Consider the following 20,142-nt stretch of genomic DNA (forward strand, 5'->3'; position numbering starts at 1 on the left):
AGTTTAGGAGAGGTATTTAAAGATGTGGACACAGCTCTCTGTCAATGCGCATGATACTGCGGTTCCACTACTACGGCACGCTCCAACTCACCTTGAATCGGCGCACGGCCGCTCTCCTGTCATTCGGGTGCGGGGCGTACAGAGAACCAATACACGCCCCAAAGCCTCAACCAGCAGCCAATCCAATGACAGAAGAGGCGGACCTGTGGCTGCATTCTCACACTTGGTTTCACTATGCGCTCGTAAAACGGCTCCGTCTACTACAAACGCGGCGGTGCAGGTGCTCTGTCTCTTCGGGAGAGGATGCGGATGGAAGGACGGGGGAGGGAAGGGATGAAGGGAAACGCCACGAGGAAAGAAAATAGGATATGAAAAGAGGCTCGTGCTAAGAGACCGTGAGGTGCAAGGTCGAATATGAGAGATTGGTTGAACGGGGCACTTTGCGTGGTAATAGCTGGTCGGCAATAGTACTATGATTTGGTATGTGGCCACTCTGATAGCAAGTGTATTCAGCACCAGAGGAACGGCCGCTCAAGGTGAGTTGAAGTGCAGTATATCTTGTGCCGCACATAGCATATGATTTCTGCTGTCTTCGTGTGCGCTTGGTGCTGCTTTTTGTAATCGCATGACATTTTTTTGTATGTTAGGTTCATATGAACTGTGGGGCTATTTCATTCTAACAAATGGCTGCATATCATATGTCACGTGAAAGTTCAGCCCTGGTTAAATCGTATCAAGGAAACAACAATTGTCTTGAAATGGCCTTGCTCATGTGCATGATAATATCTGAGATGGGATCATTCTTATGCCAGTGATAGAAAGACTAGTGTCCACAATTATTGAGCATGACAAAGATAGCTTGATTGATGTGGCTGTGGGTTAGGCCTGTACTGTGATATCTATGAGGCTCATTTTGTGTGATAAAGCAACGAGTAAATTGGAAAATAACGTTCCCGCTGCTGAGGGGAAATGTGTGCATTGTATCATAGCAAGCAGTCCCATTTGAGTTCTCCAGAGAGGGGTGTGACCGTCTCAGCCCTCAAGATGGAAAAGTAACTAAATAATGCATCACGTGTCAGATAAAATGCACTCTTGGATTTGATAGAGTCCATTGCTGCATGCATGGGATTCATATGCTGAATTTCACATTGCACATGGACAGGGTCTCAGTGTTGTGTGTGATGCACTGAACACATATGAGCTGCAAGGCTCGCCTGGTGCTGATCTAAGTGCTTCATAAACTAGTCATTCCTGGAGCTACAAACTGCACAATATCCCTTTTGTTCATATTTTTTTCTGAGCACTCTGTATTGACCCATGTACTTACTTAACCTTGCTCTTCCACTTATGTCCAGATGAGGGAGACATGTGCCAAGCTGTCGCCTGGTAACTGATCCCAATGACCCCACATACCCAGTCAAAACTGGTCTGCTCACAGGTCTGGCTCCTCCTGTGATGACAGCCACATCCAAGCTAAGCACAATGTGAAAACTTCCTCTAATAATGCAGTGAAACACATTTGATTTAGGCACAGAGCATCTCTCAGTGCGGTCATTGCTTAAAGCACAAATTCTCCATTTTATGAAGGCTTAGATGTGGCTTAATAATATCAATCCAAAGGTGTTGTCTGGTGTCGGCACTGCACTGAAGGTGATTTACTTTCGAATTATAGGCTGCGCCAGAGAGTCACAAATCACAACATATTAAAAATGAGAGCCAGTTTACTTCTTCTATTACAGTGTCCCAGAATATAGTGTTTGATCATAGTCTGGTGCGACACAGAACCACTGAAACGCATGTCAACACCAACTGTGACTTATTTTTCATCTCTTATTGCTAATGATAAAGACAACAAAGCAACCTATCATTAGAATTTAAGGCTTTTTTGACCATATTTAAACTCATGATTGCCAGAAGTCAAATATCTTTTTGTGCAGCATAATCTATTTACAGGTTGTTGTTTGAATACAAAAATATACTATGAAATAAATAAAGCACATTAGAAAATAAGTCACAGTGTCTTAAATCATCAAGATAAAATATCGACTTAAGCTTGACATTTTAGGCCATACATATTAAATATAATAATAAATATATGTTTGCTCTCCATCTGAGAATTAGATGAGAAAACTGATACTACTCTTGTGTTTGCCTGGTCAGTATTAAGTGTGAGCTAGCAGCTAGTTAGCTTAGCTTAGCACAGAGGGTGGAAACGGGGAAACACCTAGCCTGGTTTTGTTTGAATGTACAAAAATCCACCTAGCAGGACCTCTGTATCTCACAAACATGTTTGCTTAAGCCATAAAAACACAAATGTAAAAAACCATAAGTTTTGGTTTTACGGGGTGTTATGTGTCAGAGTATTTCTTGGCCAGGAGCAGTGACTTTCAGGAGTTTTCTTGTCACTGTGACAATGCAGAGCAACCAGCAGAGCCTCCAGGAAATCTCTCCCCACAGCCAATAAGTAGTGCAGCATGTAGCCTCTTGTAGTTTTTTCACTTTGGTTTTTCTAGAGATTAAACAAGCAAAATATAATGTGTTAATTAGTGGGCTTTAGGGTAATAGGTTAATCGGTGGATTTTGATACTTTTAGCCAGAGCAGGACATGGTCCCCCTGTTCCCAGTCTTTGTGCTATGCTAAGCTAACTGGCTGCTGGCTCCATCTTCATATTTACTTTAGTAACTTGAGTAGTATTGATCCGCTCATTTAACTCTCTCCATGAAAGGAAATAAGCGCATTACACAAAATGTCAAACTATTCCTTTAAGAAATGGTAATTAAATAAGCTGCCATTCGCTTACTCTGGTACAAAGCTGCAAATCACATACTTTCCCGTTGGAAACCAAAGGCTAATGATATGCATGTTAGCTGCTGCAGCAGCTGCCCTCTCCATCGAGAGCCAATCTGACCCCATCCTGTTGGATTGGATACAACACTAACAAAATGGTGGTGCACTCCTGGTTTCTACCAATAAGAAAAAACATATTAGAGAAAGTTTGATTGGTTTTCCACAGTCAGACGTGGAGGTAACAGTGCTGATAATATGATTTAATCCATTTTGCTAGTTTTCTTCCGTTAATACATGATGGGAGTTTCAGGTCAGCTTTCCAGGTACCAGCGGACATGAACGAAAACAGATGGTCGAAAACGAACATGCTCCAAAACAAACAAAAGAAAAGTAGGATTAGGGCGGCTCAGCTGAGCTGAGACTGGGCTCCTTTCTCATGAGTGGTATTTTGTTATATTTGCACTTTGCTTAGTTTTAGGCATAAACAAAGGACCAGAGAGTCTACAGCAAAATGTCGACATGAAATACTTTAATTTCCTGTACAAAATTACATTTCAAAATAGCATAAACTTCCTGAAACAGTTAATGTAAAATAATTTGTCCGGGCAATATTTGCACCTATCAACAACTTTAGTGTGGGTCTGGATAATACATAATACATTATGAAATTAGGTTTAACAGTAATCAGTATACTGCACCATTGTGTTTTTATAATGCAGTGCTCCATTAAATACTGTATATGTTTATTGTTATTCAGTAAAGATAAAGAATTTGTTGTTCTAAATAAATCATACTGTTACTACAGAGAAAGTTGTAATACATAATTACTGTATATCAATTTAATTTCAACTGAAAAAAACAAACACCAACAGATGTAACATACTCTGGAAATGACTTATTATTAGGAGAGATGATGTTTTTAATTTTAATGAGCCTCTTCTGAAACTCACGCTGGTCAGAGCGTTGCTGTGTGTGTTTTCTGAAAGTCAGAAAACAAAAATTTTGAAAAACAAAAACAAGAAAACACAAAAATCCTCAAGATATAATTTCGCACAGCTCTGCTTAAATAGTAAAACAATATACTGGCACAATATGTGAGTGTTGTAAGTGGCACAACACAATGGGATGCAGGTCTTGTTCTTCCCATACACTGACTTAAAGTATGATTTAGGGCTGTGGTGGCCATGAAGGTGGCATCATCTGCAAACATGGATAGTTTGAAAATGTGAAGCACATGGGCATTGATGTAAATGGAACAGATGAAGTGGAAGAACACATGTTCCCATAACACTGCATTGACTGGTTGATAAACTCTTTAGACAGAAAATTTTGATAATATTGGAAACGAAAAAGGAGAGAATTTTTTTTTGTTATTTCAGATATGGTTTGCTTGCACTTGTCTGTTTCATGTCATTGTAGATTTAATACCTTTGGGTAATAATAACAAATAATTGCTTCTGAACATAATCATAATGGTAGCACGTCATTCATTAAAAAAAACGTTGCTCAGCTTTTGCGTTAACACACTGCATTGTCAATACAGGCAGGCACATTTTCCTAGAGGATAACTTTGAAATGTAAATAATGCTCTAGTGTTGAAAGAGCCTTTCTCATAGTATTATAAACCACTGTTCACTTTTAAATTTACTTACTTAACTTAAATTGTATAAGTTTAATAATTAAATTATAATTGAACAAGTTATGTGAAAAAAAACATCCAATTACAAAAAATTTAACAACAATATATATATATATATATATATATATATATATAAATATGTATAAGCACATCAGTCAGTGATTGACACATAATTGCTCAGGTATGATCAATCAGTCATAGTAACTGGACAGTCAAGGAAGTTTTCTTGTGCCAAGTGCCCATTGGGGAGGCAGCATATGGTCAGGGAGACTCGAGGGTAGTTCAACAAAGTCAACAGTGACTTGGCAACCAATCAAGGTGAAGCAAGAGGGACGCTGATGGCAATATAGAAGTAATTAAATGTCATTGGCAAGTGTTGGGGAGTGGTATATTTGAAGGACTACTTTCAGTCTGAGTCACTGATGGCAGACCGACTCCTCTTAGGTCCTATGCAAGGACTTGGTGTTTTTTAAGTGTTAGTTGAGCTGGCTTTTGGCCAGATGGTATTCATCTGTAATTCCCTTCTTGTGAGCCGGCTCCTTGATGTTTCACAGGGTCCAGAGCTCCCTCGTGAACCGTGCCTTGGCACACTTGTTCTTGTCACTGGGTTTCCTCTGAAGGCATGTTTCTTCAAAGACAGAGATATATAGAAGCAGACAGGATTGTGAAGGTGTCAAAACTGTCACTCACATATCTGAGGCCTCCCATTAGTGCTGAAGCGGCGTCTGAAAGCCCTCCTACTGTCTCTGCGGGTCCAGTTTCAGATAGATTGGGCTGTCTTTGGTTTTTGTCGGGATGTTGAGACTGTCTGGGACATTCTGTAAGGCTGCTTTCCATGAGATGGTTGAGAAAATGTTTTGACAGCAGTGTTTTAATTTGTCTGACATCTGAAGTGTTTTCAAAAGTTTTAATGATATGAGTAAGGGACATGAGTGCCTTTTCTTTCCACATTCACTTCACTGCAGTTTAACGATGTTTTCATGACTGTTTTTCCATGTTGGTTGAAAACTGAATAGAAATGTCTTTTTTTTTACTCTTGGTAAAGAACAATCAAAAGTCAATTTTGGTGGAATTTCTACTTAAATATGTTCAATGTCAATGAATCATAGTTGGCAATTTATGTTAAGCTGTGTTCGTGAACACAGGTCCTAACTGGCCACTCAAAACCCTGTGAATGGTTTGTATTCAATTTTGTTTTTCTTTTTACTTCTGAATATTTTTATTGTACCATCAAAAACTGAGACACTACTCTCCAGCACACAAACACAAACATGGTGTACTGGAAAACATGTTTCAATTTTGATGGACTTGGATTGAAGCTCACACTGATCTGCACTCGCTGTGCGTGTGTTCTGAAAGTAAGATTTCAATCAAGCAAACTATGCAGCAAAAGTCGTAAACTACCACTGTAGTTTTTGTAGATGCTGCACACTGATGAGCAGCTTATCTTTCTGTGCTGACATTATTTATATGTGTTGCTATAGTGACAAAACCATTGTGTATGATGCACAATTTATTCTCTGCTCTTACCAATACAGTGAATGGGTTTATATTAACCAGCAATGGAGCACTTACTCTGTCACTGCTCACTTCGCTTGACCCGAGAAAGAGCAGTAACACCTCATCACATTTCCCTTCTCATTCATTCACTGATTTCTGTTATGACCTATTGCCAGAGTGGAGGAAGGATTCAGAGCCTTTTCTTAAGTAAAAGTAGCAATACTGCAATGTAAAAATACAAGTTTATAAGTAAAAGCCCTGAACTAAAAATGCTACTTAAATAAACACACACAAGTATTAGCAGCAAAATGTAAAGCATCAAATATAAAAGTATTCAAAATGTGGAAAGACCCACTGAGAATGTTAGCCTATAACTTAGTATATTGTTGTAATTTAATCTATGAAAAATGCATCATGTTTTAGAAATGAATTAGATTAACTTTTTTCTGAAAAGCAACCAGTAACTATAGCTGTCAAAAAATGCCCATCACAGTTCGACCAAAAGTCAGAATATCCAAAAATATTTAGTTTGTACTGATGTGTGACATAGAAAAGGAGGAAATCCTCTCATCCTTCATATTGTTTTACTATTTTTGCCTTAAAAAATGGCTGAAATGAATAATGGATTATCAAAATAGTAGCTGATTATTTTTCCTGTAGTGAGTAACTGTTGGATTGGAAAAAATAATTTCAACAGTCCCAGCACATAAAGAGACAAGTTTACCTCAAGTCTTTGGTTCATCTGAGCTGCAAGAATGAAGACCAGGATCTGAATGGTCCACAGCAACACAATAATAAAACTCCATTGGCCAATTTACCTCCTGTTTCTCAGAGTGTGAATACACTGATATTGCTCCATAGTTGTCATTAATAATCAGTTGCAGCGTTGTGTACTTGCTGCTCTCACCCACCCAGTTTTTTTTTTAACTATGTCAGCTGAACATATTTGCTTGACTGATGCTTTAACTTGCTGTTCTGAAATGATGTCCCCAGGATTCTTGGTCCAGCCAGTTTTCTAACAGACATACAGTACAAAACAACTTTATCTCTTTTATTCTTTTATTTATTTTTTTCTGTGCTGTACTTTCTCACTCACAATCATGAGAGTAAAGCTTAGTAATGAGCTTAGGAGAGGGCCTGTGCTCAAGCTGTGGATGGCAGACTCTCAGCACTGGGCATGTGCCAGCTCTTTCTGGTGATGCCCCTTCCCCCCTCCCTTCTTCCTCCTCCCATCCCCCCTCCTCCCCCCTTCATCAGTCCAGTTGAGTCCCAGAGCCGAGTCTCCTTGCAAACAAACCCTGCAGCATTCTGGGAAAGCCAGTTTTTCAGATCATGTGGTTCGAAGGACTAACTCTCTCAGCCACTGGAAAGTGAGTAAACGAAGTAAACTAAAGTGTGATGTTGTGTTGATATTACACTTACTGTAGTCCCAGTTAAATTATCAGTGCACCAAAGACATACAGTAAAGTCCATCAGTCTTATCATGCAGCTGAACAATAAATATTTATAGATCTGCGATTAATCAGGCAGTCAACTGATAAATTAACTTAATGATTTAAGAGAAAAACCAATAGCCAGTGGATACAAATTATGCAGTGCAGTTTGCTGAGGTCATGCTTGTCATTATGAAAGTTTCTTTTGAAGTTTAGTGTCCTATAGTTGTGTGTGCCTGCCCGTTATTTGGGTTTTTAAGAAAAAAAAACATGAAAAATTGTTGTAGGTAAGTGAAAAATTATTCATACACAGAAGCCAATATCCATCAATGTTTCCCCAGAAAGACAAACAAAACTTTAATTTTGAGGCTTCCTGACTTTGAACTACTTTACCGATCTGCTTGGTAATCGGTAAGTATCAATTTAATTGACCTTTATACTGCATGCTGGTTGAATTGAGGACTTGGCTTTCAGCTACTCAGCGCTCCACTTTCTTGGAGATTTTGTGTGTCATTTTTACGCATTTTAGCCTTTTTGCATGTCATTCATTGAGTATTGGTTCAGGTTAGGGGTTAGTTAGTAGAGAAATGACATGGCATGGAATGACGCGACATCAGGCTCCTGTGTTTCAAACTGATATGATAGTCAACAAATAAAACGTGCTCTAAAATTTCACTGACTCAGCAATTATACTTAATTTCCACCGACCTAACCTGTAAAATAAAATTACTCTGGGTGACACATTTTCTATTGAATCAAGAATTAAGAATTTTTAATTCGTCTTTCTAACTCAGATAAATATTGACATTTGTTGATGAACTATTTTTCACTTACCTGCTACGTAACTCAGATTATTTTTCCTAAAAACCTGAATTTAAGAGGGGGTACTTTCTTCATTTCCCTTACTGTGTTGGCTCTTCCTTGGAAATATACTTTCCTTAACCTAATGGGGAGCATACACTGTAAGAACATGCTTGTGATTATGTTGTTGGATGTTGTGTCCGGAGTAGAGTAGTTGGTAGAGAAATGTCTTCCGATTATAAGTCCATAAAATTAGATTGAGTGTAGTGGTTTTTGAATATAAAGAGAAGTCTCTGGCCTCTCTGTTATTCAGGGTTGGGAGTTGGAGATAAGGGTATGGACACTTGTATCATTTAGACTGGGCTGCTCTGAACAGATAATATCGAGGTACTTCATTAAGGAAGGCAGAGTGGATCTTCTTCAAGAGGATGATCATGTCTTTGAATTTATACAATGAGCTAAAAGCACTTTTCATGGTTCCTTGCAGTGGTGGTGGATGAAGGTCTAGAGAGTGATAGAGGTTTAACTGTTTTTTTGTTTTTTTTTTTTATTTAAAAAGGCCACTGCCATCATTCATCCTGCAGCAGGACTGGACTCTGTCCCAGAAAACATGATGAAGCAGTTTAGTCAACTCTTTGCATTAAGAGCTATCAGACCTGTACTGTGTTTCCTGCACAGGCAGCTCCAACCTTAATGCTAGACTGCTATTTATTCCTGCTTTGGATTAATTACCTTCTCTGACTTTTTCCACCTCTGTCTTTGAGAGGTATCCAGAATACAGATGCTGAACCCTTCAAGTGAAGGGTGACTGAAGCATCCCAACTATTGGTTTGTTCCGATGTCTGCATTCATCAGCCTTTATAAGCATAATCTATCAAACCTAGTTGTAGGCCGCCACTTGCTTGTGATCGAGGCATCATGCTCACTTTTACATAACCCTTGTAGTCCTGAAAAAGAAGAGGTGCAAACTATATTAAAGGCAAAAAACTGAATTTTTAGCAACGGATAAATAGAAGTGAAAACAGAGTTAGTACAGTATATAGGCTACATTGTACCATTATAAGAAATATTACATGACATCTTATTTTAACGCAAGTAAAAACAACATCTTTATTAGCCATATTTTTAGTAAGATAAAAACATTGAATGCTTTTGTAAATATGGATGATACATGAAGACTGAGTTTGCTGTTCACAACGTTTGAATTTTTAAATTCACTTGGAGTCACTAAGCCTGGGAGAAGAGAAAAAAATCCCTTTATCAGGATAAACTGAATGGTTGTAGGATTTATTTTTTTTGACATTAATACATTATTCCAAAGCATGTAGAAGTACTTATGATAATGTAACTTTTTTTGTTCTAAGTTTTACCAGAAGATGCTTCTTTTTTTTAACACTGCAGTGTCTTGTAATGAGGGCCAGATGTTTGACATGACACAGAAAAACAAAACAAACAGAACAACAAACTCACTCTATATGGTATGCAGAACAATAATGTCTTATTACTATCTGTATGTCTGTATAATTCAGATCTTTATTATTAACTATACTATTTTTAGAAAGTAATTTGTTTTATTGGTATAGATTTTAGCACTGCAACCAACGCTTATTCATCTGCCAATTAATCGTGTAGTCAATGAAATGTCTGAAAGCAGTGAAAAATACTTACAACTTCCCACAGCCCAAAGTGATCTATTTTAATAGCTTGCTTTATTCAACCATCAATCCAAAACCAAGACAATCTAAGTTTACTTTCCTATATGATGAAGAACAACATTAAATCTTCAAATTTTAGAAGCTGGACCAGTAAATATTTGGCATTTTTGCTTGTAAATGGTTAATCAATTATCAAAATAGTGTCCAATTAATTTTCTGTTCATCAGCTAATTGATTAATTGTTGCAGGGCTCTTACATCTACGTCCATTTACCGTGGAGGAAGTCTTTTTATTTTCTATCATAAATTATATATTTGACAGTAATCCTAGTGATTTGAATATCTTTCATGATGCTTAAATATCAAGCAACACGAATGGTGCTACTGAATCTTATCATATATATTAATGCTGAGACATATAAATCATCTGATAAATAAGCAGCCATACTGATAAGGTATTCATAATCAGTACTATTTTCATCTTTCCTTAAAACACCACTACACGCGCTAAACTTACCCCACCTTCAATCAAGAACACATTTCATGCAACTGAAAGGAACTTTACAATCCCAAATCTGTCATGTCTTTCCTCTATTTTGGGGAAACACATATATGCATCTGCACAAGAAGCACTTTACTTCCAGAGATAAGTGTTGAATCCACACCGAGCACACTTATGTCGCTCTGAGCTGCAGCTCGAGTGTGTATGTGGGAGCGTTATACAAAGAGGAAGTGAGCATGAGAGAGGGAGGGAGTGAATGGGAATTATATGGAAGTGGATATGTTGATCGGAAGATATGTGGAGCCGATGTTCTGTGGATGTCTGAGCAGTTCACATGTAATACAGGAGAGCTGTGTTGCTTTGACTTTTTCGCTCACACTGTTACGTATGATTTATTGATGCTGAATAAACACAGTCTCATAACTGGATGTAATTAGACAAGCCACATGAAAGCACTAATAAGCGCTATCAGCAGCAATATGCCTCTTTGTGTAATTACTTTAAAACACCTTGGCTAAAGCATTTATAACTGTTGTAAAAAAAAAAAAAAAAAAAAAAAATGCTGTGAGCAACTGTAAAAATGACTGAATCATGGCTGGACTGAGGAATTTCTGTGACTTACGGCTCCTGCCAAAGATGCCCTGTAATGTGCACCTCTGGTAGTGCAGTGCCTAGCAATGTTGGTTCGCCCTTTGTGCCTTTGGCAAGCCAAGCCCATTTCACACACCTCTCTCTCTCTCGCTCTCTCTCTGTCCTCGCTGTGTGTTCGAGCAGGTGTCAGCACATCCATTGCATCCCTGACTGAGCATTGCTTGTCTGAGAGGAGAACTTTGCCATTAAACAGGAGCTAAATAGTGACGAGACCAAATCTATCTTGTATTGTGCCTGTACAAAAGTAAATGCAGCAGACACTGAGGTTGTCTGAATGCCACCTTCTGGAAAGTACCTTCTGGTCTGCAGACTAGAGTGTAAAATGTGTGCAAAGTCTGTTAGTTTACACCTTGACTGGACCAGTTGTGAATACATGCTGGTGAGTAGTTATGTGTGGAGAAAAGGCCGTCACTTTATATTTGAAATACAAGCTTGTGTTTGAACATGGGGGAAAAAAAACAGACTGTTTGAAGTACTTTGCTTTAGTAAAAGTCACTACTAGCTTGACCAGCAACTGAAAAGCAGCGGGTGGATGTACTTTAGCTTCTTCACTGTAGATGGCAAAATTACCAACAAAGATGAGGCTGTTTGCTGACCTCATAAAAAGCAGCTGCCTCACTCTGCAGTGACTACAAGTCTGACAACTCACCTGCTACCTTAGCAGCCTAGTTAGATGGGCCGATAGAGAGAGCCAAAGTGAAACCTGAACTTCCTGGTTGTGTTCCAGAAGCAAGAAAACCTCACTCGAAATTCCACTGACATTTGTAACTACGCCAATGCCTAAAAATCCAGCCGTGGAACTGAGCCTTTCTCTCTTTCTGTTTTGTGACAAGCTTCCAGTGTCTAGATAAGGACAGTAGTATCTAATATCGTCGTTCATACAATATTTATATTTTTTAGCAGCCTTTAATGAACACCATTTCCCATATGCCCAGGACGTCCGAGCGCTAAACATCATTGCTTGACAGAGGAGGCGAGTTCATGAGCCAGTCGAGGGTTTGTATTAGTTCAGACACATCTGTAATAACAGCAGGACAGACAGGACCCACATTGCTGTTTGTAGTTTTTTTTATGGGAGCTGTAGTTTTTTCTGTGCTCACAAAGCAAATGTTGTTTAACTTTGTTACCTCAGCTACTGGAACGGAGAGTGGCCTGGACGTGACACGATGACTTTGTCTGTCTATGGAAACAGACTTCGTGAATAAATCATGACGTACATGAAGCATGTGATTTGAACAACTACTCAAGCATCAACTTGTACTCAACTAGAGTATGTGAGTGGAGCCATGACTCAGATCATTTCTGTAAGAGGGCAGCAGTAATATCACCTCATGTCTTTCCGCAGATGCCTGTGTGCTGTAGGATTCTGTATTTTTGACTAATCACATGTGTATTCTTGTACCTGTATCAGTGAATGTGTCATCCTGGTTACAGTCGTGAACAGTAACTAACCTCTGGCTTCCTCCCACAGTCCAAAGACATGCAGTTTTGGGTAATTTAGATTAGGTTAATTGGTGACTCTAAATTGCCCATAGGCGTGAAAGGTTGTTTGTCTCTGTATGTCAGCCTTGTGATAGACTGGCGACCTGTCCCCCTTACCCATTGTCAGCTGGGATTGGCTCCATAGCTAATGGATGGATTGCTGTGTTTGAATAGGGTGATTGTGCAGATGAGAATTGACCCCCCAAATTTCTTTTGTAATAATTACAAAAGATCGTTTTAGAGAAGGTACAATATGTAAAGCCTACTTGCATATTATTTGATGCACATTACCTCCTATAGAGCCAGAGAGACTAAACTAGCAGACAAACTAAATTAACCAACATACCACTCCATACCCAAGGGAGCTGATTGGCTCCAGACATGCTTATATGCTTTCTCATGAAACAGAGGAGGCTGCTGTGAATCCATGCGAACTACAAGCCTTCCCAACATTAGTCATGTATAATGTAGGTGTATGTGTAGGATAAAATGTTATCGCTCTTGTTTTTCATTACTGGTGATGAGATAAAGAAGCCAAAACTAGCAGGGTGGTAAATGTGGCTAAAAAACAAAAACAAAATAGGTTCCCTATAAAACCACAGAGATAGAGTCATGTATGCAGGGAGATGAATAACCAGGTGAATGTCATATCCTGAATGTACCCAACACCAGATTAAGACTCAAAACCAGGATACTAGTGTGTGTGTGTGTAAACATACTCACTGCCTAAATTTCTCTTTATGTGTAGCTGCTCATGCATCTGTAGTTTCCATTTCAGAACAAATGCACTTTATACACCATCGACTGTGTTTGTGTTCTGTTGTACCTTAGCTGTTGTATACTTGAATTTTACAGACCCAGTTTAACACTGATACACAGATACGCACAGATAGACACAGGCATATCCCCAACAGCAAACACACACACACACACACACACTCAGGCCATTCTCTGATGTGACCTTCAGCACATGCAGGCTGGCATTCAATTACCGCCCTGTCAGTGGCCCATCCAGCCCAGTGGCTGCACGTCCTTGAGACTCTCGCTCCAGCCTCCGTCCAGTCTATATTCCATTACATCCTCCACATCGGGAGCTCTGTCCAGCATAACGTGGCGCTCATATCCTCACCACTGTGAAACACACACACAGCGTTCCCTCTTGATGCATCCTTTACAAAATCTCCAACTGCAGTGAGCAATGGTTTCCCTCGCTCATACGCTGAATCAAATCCAAGCATGAGGTAAATATTAGATTTTAGTTTTACTGGGTGAAATATTGTGCTGGTGTCAAAAAAGAGGTTTAGAAAACCTGAGCGCCGCTCTACATCTAAAATCGTCTCTCATTGAACTCCCTCAGTTTTCATATTTTTCCTCAATATTGTTCAGTGCGTTATTGGACCTCATTACTGTCAAAACATTTCGCCAGCTCTGCGCCGCCTGATTATTGCCCAAAATTGCCTTGAGAGTCTATTTACTGTACAAATCTGTGATCATTACTGAAAGTACAATGTAGTAAAAGAGCCGTTTTCAGCCACTGCCACTTGAAAAACACTCACAGTTGAAATCTCTTGCAGATTTAACCCTGTGTGCCCCTGCACTTCCGCTGCAGTGATTCATGTGCCGGTCTGGACAGCTGTTGATTGACCTCAAACAGATGTCTATTATTGGTTTATGATGTTTGTTACATCACATTGTGTGCATCAGTAAACATTTGTCTTTGGCTGCTTCACTCAGCTCTGGATATTTTTGCACATTTGCACTTTGCTAATGTGTTTTATTTATCTAATAAACCACTGAATATACATCATGGATAAAAGCTTTATAAGGCTACTGTAATTATTGACTGAGTGAGCTGTTGCAAGAGCAAAACTCTCACAAGAGCTGCGACAATTAGTCAATTAATCAATTAGTTGATGGACAGAAAACAATTGGCAACTTGTCAATCAATTAATGGTACAAATCATTTTTCAGGTTTCCCAACCTGTGGTTGAGACACCTTTAAGAGGTCACAAGTTAAATCTAAAGGGTTCAAAAGATGCTTAATGTTCTGCTACACTAATTTGTTTTCTTAGCTCCAATCTAAGCCCTGTTTGGGACTGTCTTCTGAGATTTTATAGACCAAATGATTAATGATTAATCGAGAAACTAATCAGCAGCTTAATCGATAATGAAAATAACCACAGGTTGCAGTCCTGGCTCTAGCTTAGACTAACTTGCTGTGACACCGCCTGTTTAACCTATGCCCAACAATGAGGAATTATCCCCCCCTGTATTTTGCTTTTGTACATGAACTGCCTGCCTTATAGATGATTTATTTGACAGGTGACTGAATTGTTACCCTTCAGGAATTCATGATCATAGCAGTAAATCCACTATATGCCGAGGATAGATACATAAAACATATTGGGCTCCTGGATTTATTAGCTGCCTGATTAATGCAGAACTTACTCAACAGATTTCTGCCTCTGTGTATTTGGGGTTTCACTCTTCACTTTCCAACTTCAGTTGAATTTATGTTTACAGTGCCAAAGCAATCATGAGTTGCCATCATCTCTTAACTATATTGATGCCTTTACATCTACAGTACTGTCTATTTGGAAGATCTTAAGCGTGGACCATTGTACATTTATGTCTTGTTGCTAGCATAAATAGTTCCCCTGAATAAGCCCCCATAAACCCTACATTTCCATTAAGGAAATGAAAAAGGCTTCAGCGGTGACCAAGCTTGTGCTGATTGTCCCTTCATGAGGATCTCATAAAAAAATTGGAGAATTATTAGCCCTCCAATATATTATCTCAAGTCTTTAAAGTCTCTTCTCTGTCCAAGACGTGCCCCTCTCGCCACCAGCATCCAAAAATATTGTCAGTGAGAAACATGAGCCGCTAAACCTATGCAACCTGAACTGTCTGCAGAGAAAACAATGGATTTCAGCAGCAGGCACTGTTGTGCCACAGGGTTTGAGCCTGTGCTTCATGTCAAGTGACTCTACTTACTCAAACCAAACAATGTGTCCAGTGTGTTTCATTGTGGATGTGGGCCCGCTTGCTGTTTTTCTCTAAAAAGCAAAAGCGCTGCATCCATACAGTAATTTAACTCAAAAGACACTTCAAGTATCAGCCACAATTTGTTATCCAACACCCCTGGTCCTGAAAATCTACGACTACAGGTCAACTATAACTCAGTTGTCTCAGTTTGTATTAAGGACCAAAGTGTATCTTTGATCTGTATTAACAGTAGCAAATGTTTCTATTGGGTTAATGTACTGTAAATATTTCTAAAAATGTCCAGTTAGTCTTGCCAACAGTCTTGCCAAACCCTTGGTATTCTTCTTTGTCACCCTGAATAACCTTATTTTAGTATACATGAGAGATGGTGACTAGATAATGAAATCTGAATTAAAGCTGCAATGTGCAATTTTCCACAGGTTTAAAGGAGTAGTTTGACATTTTGGGTAAAATGCTTTTTCACTTTTTTTGAGTTAGATGAGAAGAGTGACACTGCTCTCATGTCTGTACAATAAATATGAAGCTACATCCAGCAGACAATTACCTAGCCTGCGTCTGTCCAAAGGTAACAAAATCTTCCTACCAGCACCTCAAAAGTTGTTAAACTTTTGGATTAAACAATCAAGATATAAAGTGTTAATTACTAAGCTTTAGAGGTGGTGGTGGGCGGATTTTGTTACCTTTGCACAGAGCCAGAAAAGCTCTTTCCCTCTGATTCCAGTCTTTGTGCTAAGCCAAGCTAACTGGCTGCTCTAGCTTCATATTTAACATACAGATATCAGAGTGATCATCAATTCTCTCATGTAACTTTCAGCCAGAGAGAGAACAAGCATATATTTCAAAATGTGTAACAATTCCTTTAAGTCACCCTGAGGTGCCATAGCACCCACTTTGGGATTTAGTGATCAAATTGAATTTTTTTTCTCTTTTCTAAACAGAAGAACAAGTAAGTTTGGTGTCACATGACTCAGCACAATAACTGTGTGGAGCGTTGAAAGGGGTTATTATAATCGTTTTTAAAGGTGTTATAAATGAGGCTGCAATGGAGCGTGCTCAGGTGTGAATTTCAGGCTTTTGGCAAGTCTGAAAGGATTAGTTTAGCAGATTTCTGATTTTGTTGTGCTTATAACTGGATGGGACAGGTTTCCTCAGAAGCGTATTAAAAGGTCATGGTTCATACAGTTTGCAGGGCAGCGTCATGCCCTGCATGAAGCTCTTTGCAGCAATCAACTCCCCACTCGATCAGTCTCAGCAGTCTTTATACATTTTGACGCGGCAAACTGTGCTTGATCAAACACAGACTCCCCCTCAGTTTTATTTTAATGAAAAATGCTGCTTTATTACTGGCGTGATTTAGATGGTCCCAAATTAGTACATGTAGTTGATGTACAACTTCTATGGCTTGCAGCTGTCAGTCTCTTTCCCTATGAGCATATTTTTCACTTGTAACATTTACAGTGGGTTGGTTGGAAGTTAATTCTGTTTTATGTTAGTGTTCAGACTTGTGCAGCTTCATGTATTCCAGTGCTGGTCTATTGAAGACCTGCAGGGGCTGTTAAATGCTCATGCGGGGTTCACTGAGTCATGCACACGTTTCATTGGTTTTGTGTTGCTAATTAGAGCTCAGGGTAGCAAAGCATGGCTTCTTTTACCTTCTTACTAAAGAGGCACAATAGCAAAGCAGATTCCAGCACTGAGGTCTGTAACTGGCTGACCACATCTCCACTTTAAAAAGTGTAATTTGATTAAATCTGCTCTGTTTTAGTCCAGAATGTGTGCTGGTTGAAACGAATAAAGTAGATTAACTCTATCACAGGATAATGCAGATTAAACTGGTTAACACAAGCACTAAGTGATTGTGCATATGGCCTTTAGGGGTGGAGTTAGAGTGGTATTTTTTCAGACAGAAGTGAAGAAGAAGAAGAAGTGAAAAATATTTATGTTTTATTTTCAGTGTGCACAGTTGAAGTGCTTTCGGTCATATGAAATCTCCATTTCACACAACAGTGATGGTGGTTGAACATGAAAGAGAGAAACGCCATCACAGACAGTAGCAGTGCTGCTTGAGCTCATAATACCTTCCAAGTCCCGGCATATTTGTTCTTCCTGTAAAAATTAGCCCTGATAATGCAAATGATACTGCTAATGATAGCATTACGTTATTCAGCTGGTGTTTCTCTGGAGTGAAACGTCAGCATGTCTCTTGATCCCTGAAGCGATTTTCCCCCTGGGCGAGGACGGGTAGTCATGCTTGCTCTGACGGTGGAGATACAGCCAGTTCAATGAAAGTGGGGGTGGCAGCTGGAGAAAATCCATTCCCAGAGTGAGCGTTCTGCTGAGGCAGGTATGCCGACCTTTCAGTCATCTGATAGGTCAACGCTCGGCAGCGTGCCTGGACATTCATGGCTAAACGCCAGGCCTGGTGGTGCTCATAGTAAAGCTCATCTGAGCAGCAGCCAGCTATGATCAATGGAACCCCTTGGCAGCTCATTTATAGTACAGTATGGCACAGCCACAAACCACTCACCAACAGATGCAGGTGACAGATGACAATGGACGCATGAGGAAAGCTGATGAAAGGGAGTGGGTTTACCCATGTGCACAGTGACCATTCACAATCTGCACAGTGATCTTGTTGTAGGTCATGAGCATCCAATGCATCTTAAGCAAAGTGTAGTGCAGCAGTTTAGTCGATCACCTTTAATTGCCACCCAATTATTGTTTGTAAATTAGTCTTGGATGACTTGAATGCAATGAGATTTTTCTGCTTTGTCTAGAGGAATCCTGTGCACCTTGTTCTCTGGCATGTCAGACTCCGGCCCCATTGAGATGATCATTAAAATTCCTTGCTTGTACTGAAAGCTGCATCTTTCTCCTCTCAGGTGCCCACGGAGTGAGAGAGGAGCCCCGGTTTGTGACGGCGCGCGCTGGAGAGAGCGTGATCCTGGGGTGTGACGTGTCCCCTCCCCTGGACGGCCAGCAGCCCCCGTATGTGGTGGAGTGGTTCAAGTTTGGAGTGCCTATTCCCTTCTTCATCAACTTCCGCTTCTACCCTCCTCATGTGGACCCAGAGTACACTGGTAAGAAAGATGTAGCTAAAAAAAAGCTCTGAAAGAATACAGAGACATTTTGTTTAAAACTTTTAAATTGATGAGCATTTGGATGCATCTTTGGATGAATCAGGGTCAAGATCTTTTTATCCACAGGACTCTGCAGCAGATACAAAGTTGACAACATCATCTCACGGTGCATACTAATAAACGGTGGTCATACTCTAACACCACACATCTTACTATGCACGTGTAGATTAAATAATAATTAAAGCTGTGACATGCAGATGAGACGATTGATACCACTCTCCTATGTGGGGTAAATATGGAACTACAGCCAGCAGCAGGTTAGCTCAGGTGGAAACGGGGAGAAAACAGCTAGCCTCGCTATGTCTAAAGGTAAAACCCCATTTACACTAAATCACTTCAAAAAAGCAAAGTGTTAATGCTTTCAAAAAAAATTCAAGGACAGATTGAAATTCGATTGTTGCATTGATCTTCCCATCTAACTTTCTGAGAGCAGATAGAGCGCGTAGATGGGCTGCTGGCTGTGACGTGTCCCATCCGGCTTTGAACGCCTTGACCCTTGCGGTCAGTGACGTCCTCATCGCGATACGATAAGAATTCCCCATCAAGCCATGCCGCCGCCACTCCTGACTTCAGAGATGGTTCCTTATCTTCCAGAAGCTGCTTTTCTCAGAACTAGGTCAACTGATTGGACATTTGTTAATGAAAGCCCACATAGTTGGATGTGCAGTCTCTGGTTGTGGGTGGTAAACTGGTCCAGGAGCAACTCTTTTGATATGAACTTAATTAATAGGTTACAAACATTTAAAACACTTATGGAATTTTGGACTGTTATCATAATTGATGTGCCTGGGTCAAACAGGGTTAGATCCAGAATATATCAGGTTTATAAGGGAGAAATGCCTGTAAAATCTAGTTCCCAGTATGGTGCTTTGGCTGTATTTTGAGAATGTGCTTCACTATCCACAGTCTCTAAATGGATGAATTTTGGCCCCATAAGTTAGCTGTGACAGTTGTGAGAACTCAGCAGCCCCCGTATTGTGTGGAGTCCATAATGTCAAGATGTCTATTGAGAAGGTGCTCTACCTCTTTGGCTCATCACCACATTCTTCATCCCAAATACTCATTTAACTCACGCTTCCATACACCCGTACAGTACACTTGCTTGCACTAGAGTGTGTATCCTCTCCGCTAGTTACATGCTGCTTAAGAGAGATAGTTATAATTGCCTTGAGAGCAAAGTAGTAATGACTTCGTGAAAAGAGACATACATGAGGACTTATTTTTGTCTCTATAAAATACTCTTTATGATGTGATGGAAGCCAATTTGGGATCTAGCTTAGTTGGATAGAATGCAGGTTCGGCTCAAGAGTCTCTACTTGGTGTATTATGCACACAATCTATGGAACTACGCTCGCACAGACAGATACAAAGTTGACAACATCATCTCACGGTGCATACTAATAAACGGTGGTCATACTCTAACACCACACTCTCACTATGCACGTGTAGATTAAATAATAATTAAAGTGTGGACATGCAGATGAGACGATTGATACTACCACTCTCCTATGTGTGGTAAATATGGAACTACAGCCAGCAGCAGGTT

The 20,142-nt window shown here is 39.8% G+C and overlaps 1 protein-coding gene across 1 annotated transcript in view; it reads left to right on the forward strand.

The window, feature by feature from the left end:
- Positions 1 to 355: 355 nt before the first annotated feature.
- igsf9b (immunoglobulin superfamily member 9B) overlaps positions 356 to 20,142 on the forward strand; it is a 69,002-nt gene continuing 49,215 nt past the window's right edge. Inside the window, exons 1-2 of the mRNA XM_022769191.1 lie at positions 356 to 536; positions 18,339 to 18,536. Coding sequence (XP_022624912.1) covers positions 473 to 536; positions 18,339 to 18,536 — 262 coding nt within the window. The 5' untranslated portion in view covers positions 356 to 472. The remainder of the gene's footprint in view (positions 537 to 18,338; positions 18,537 to 20,142) is intronic.

Source organism: Seriola dumerili, unplaced genomic scaffold, assembly GCF_002260705.1.
Source record: "Seriola dumerili isolate Sdu_G_001 unplaced genomic scaffold, Sdu_1.0 BDQW01002293.1, whole genome shotgun sequence".
NCBI classification, from domain to species: domain Eukaryota; kingdom Metazoa; phylum Chordata; class Actinopteri; order Carangiformes; family Carangidae; genus Seriola; species Seriola dumerili.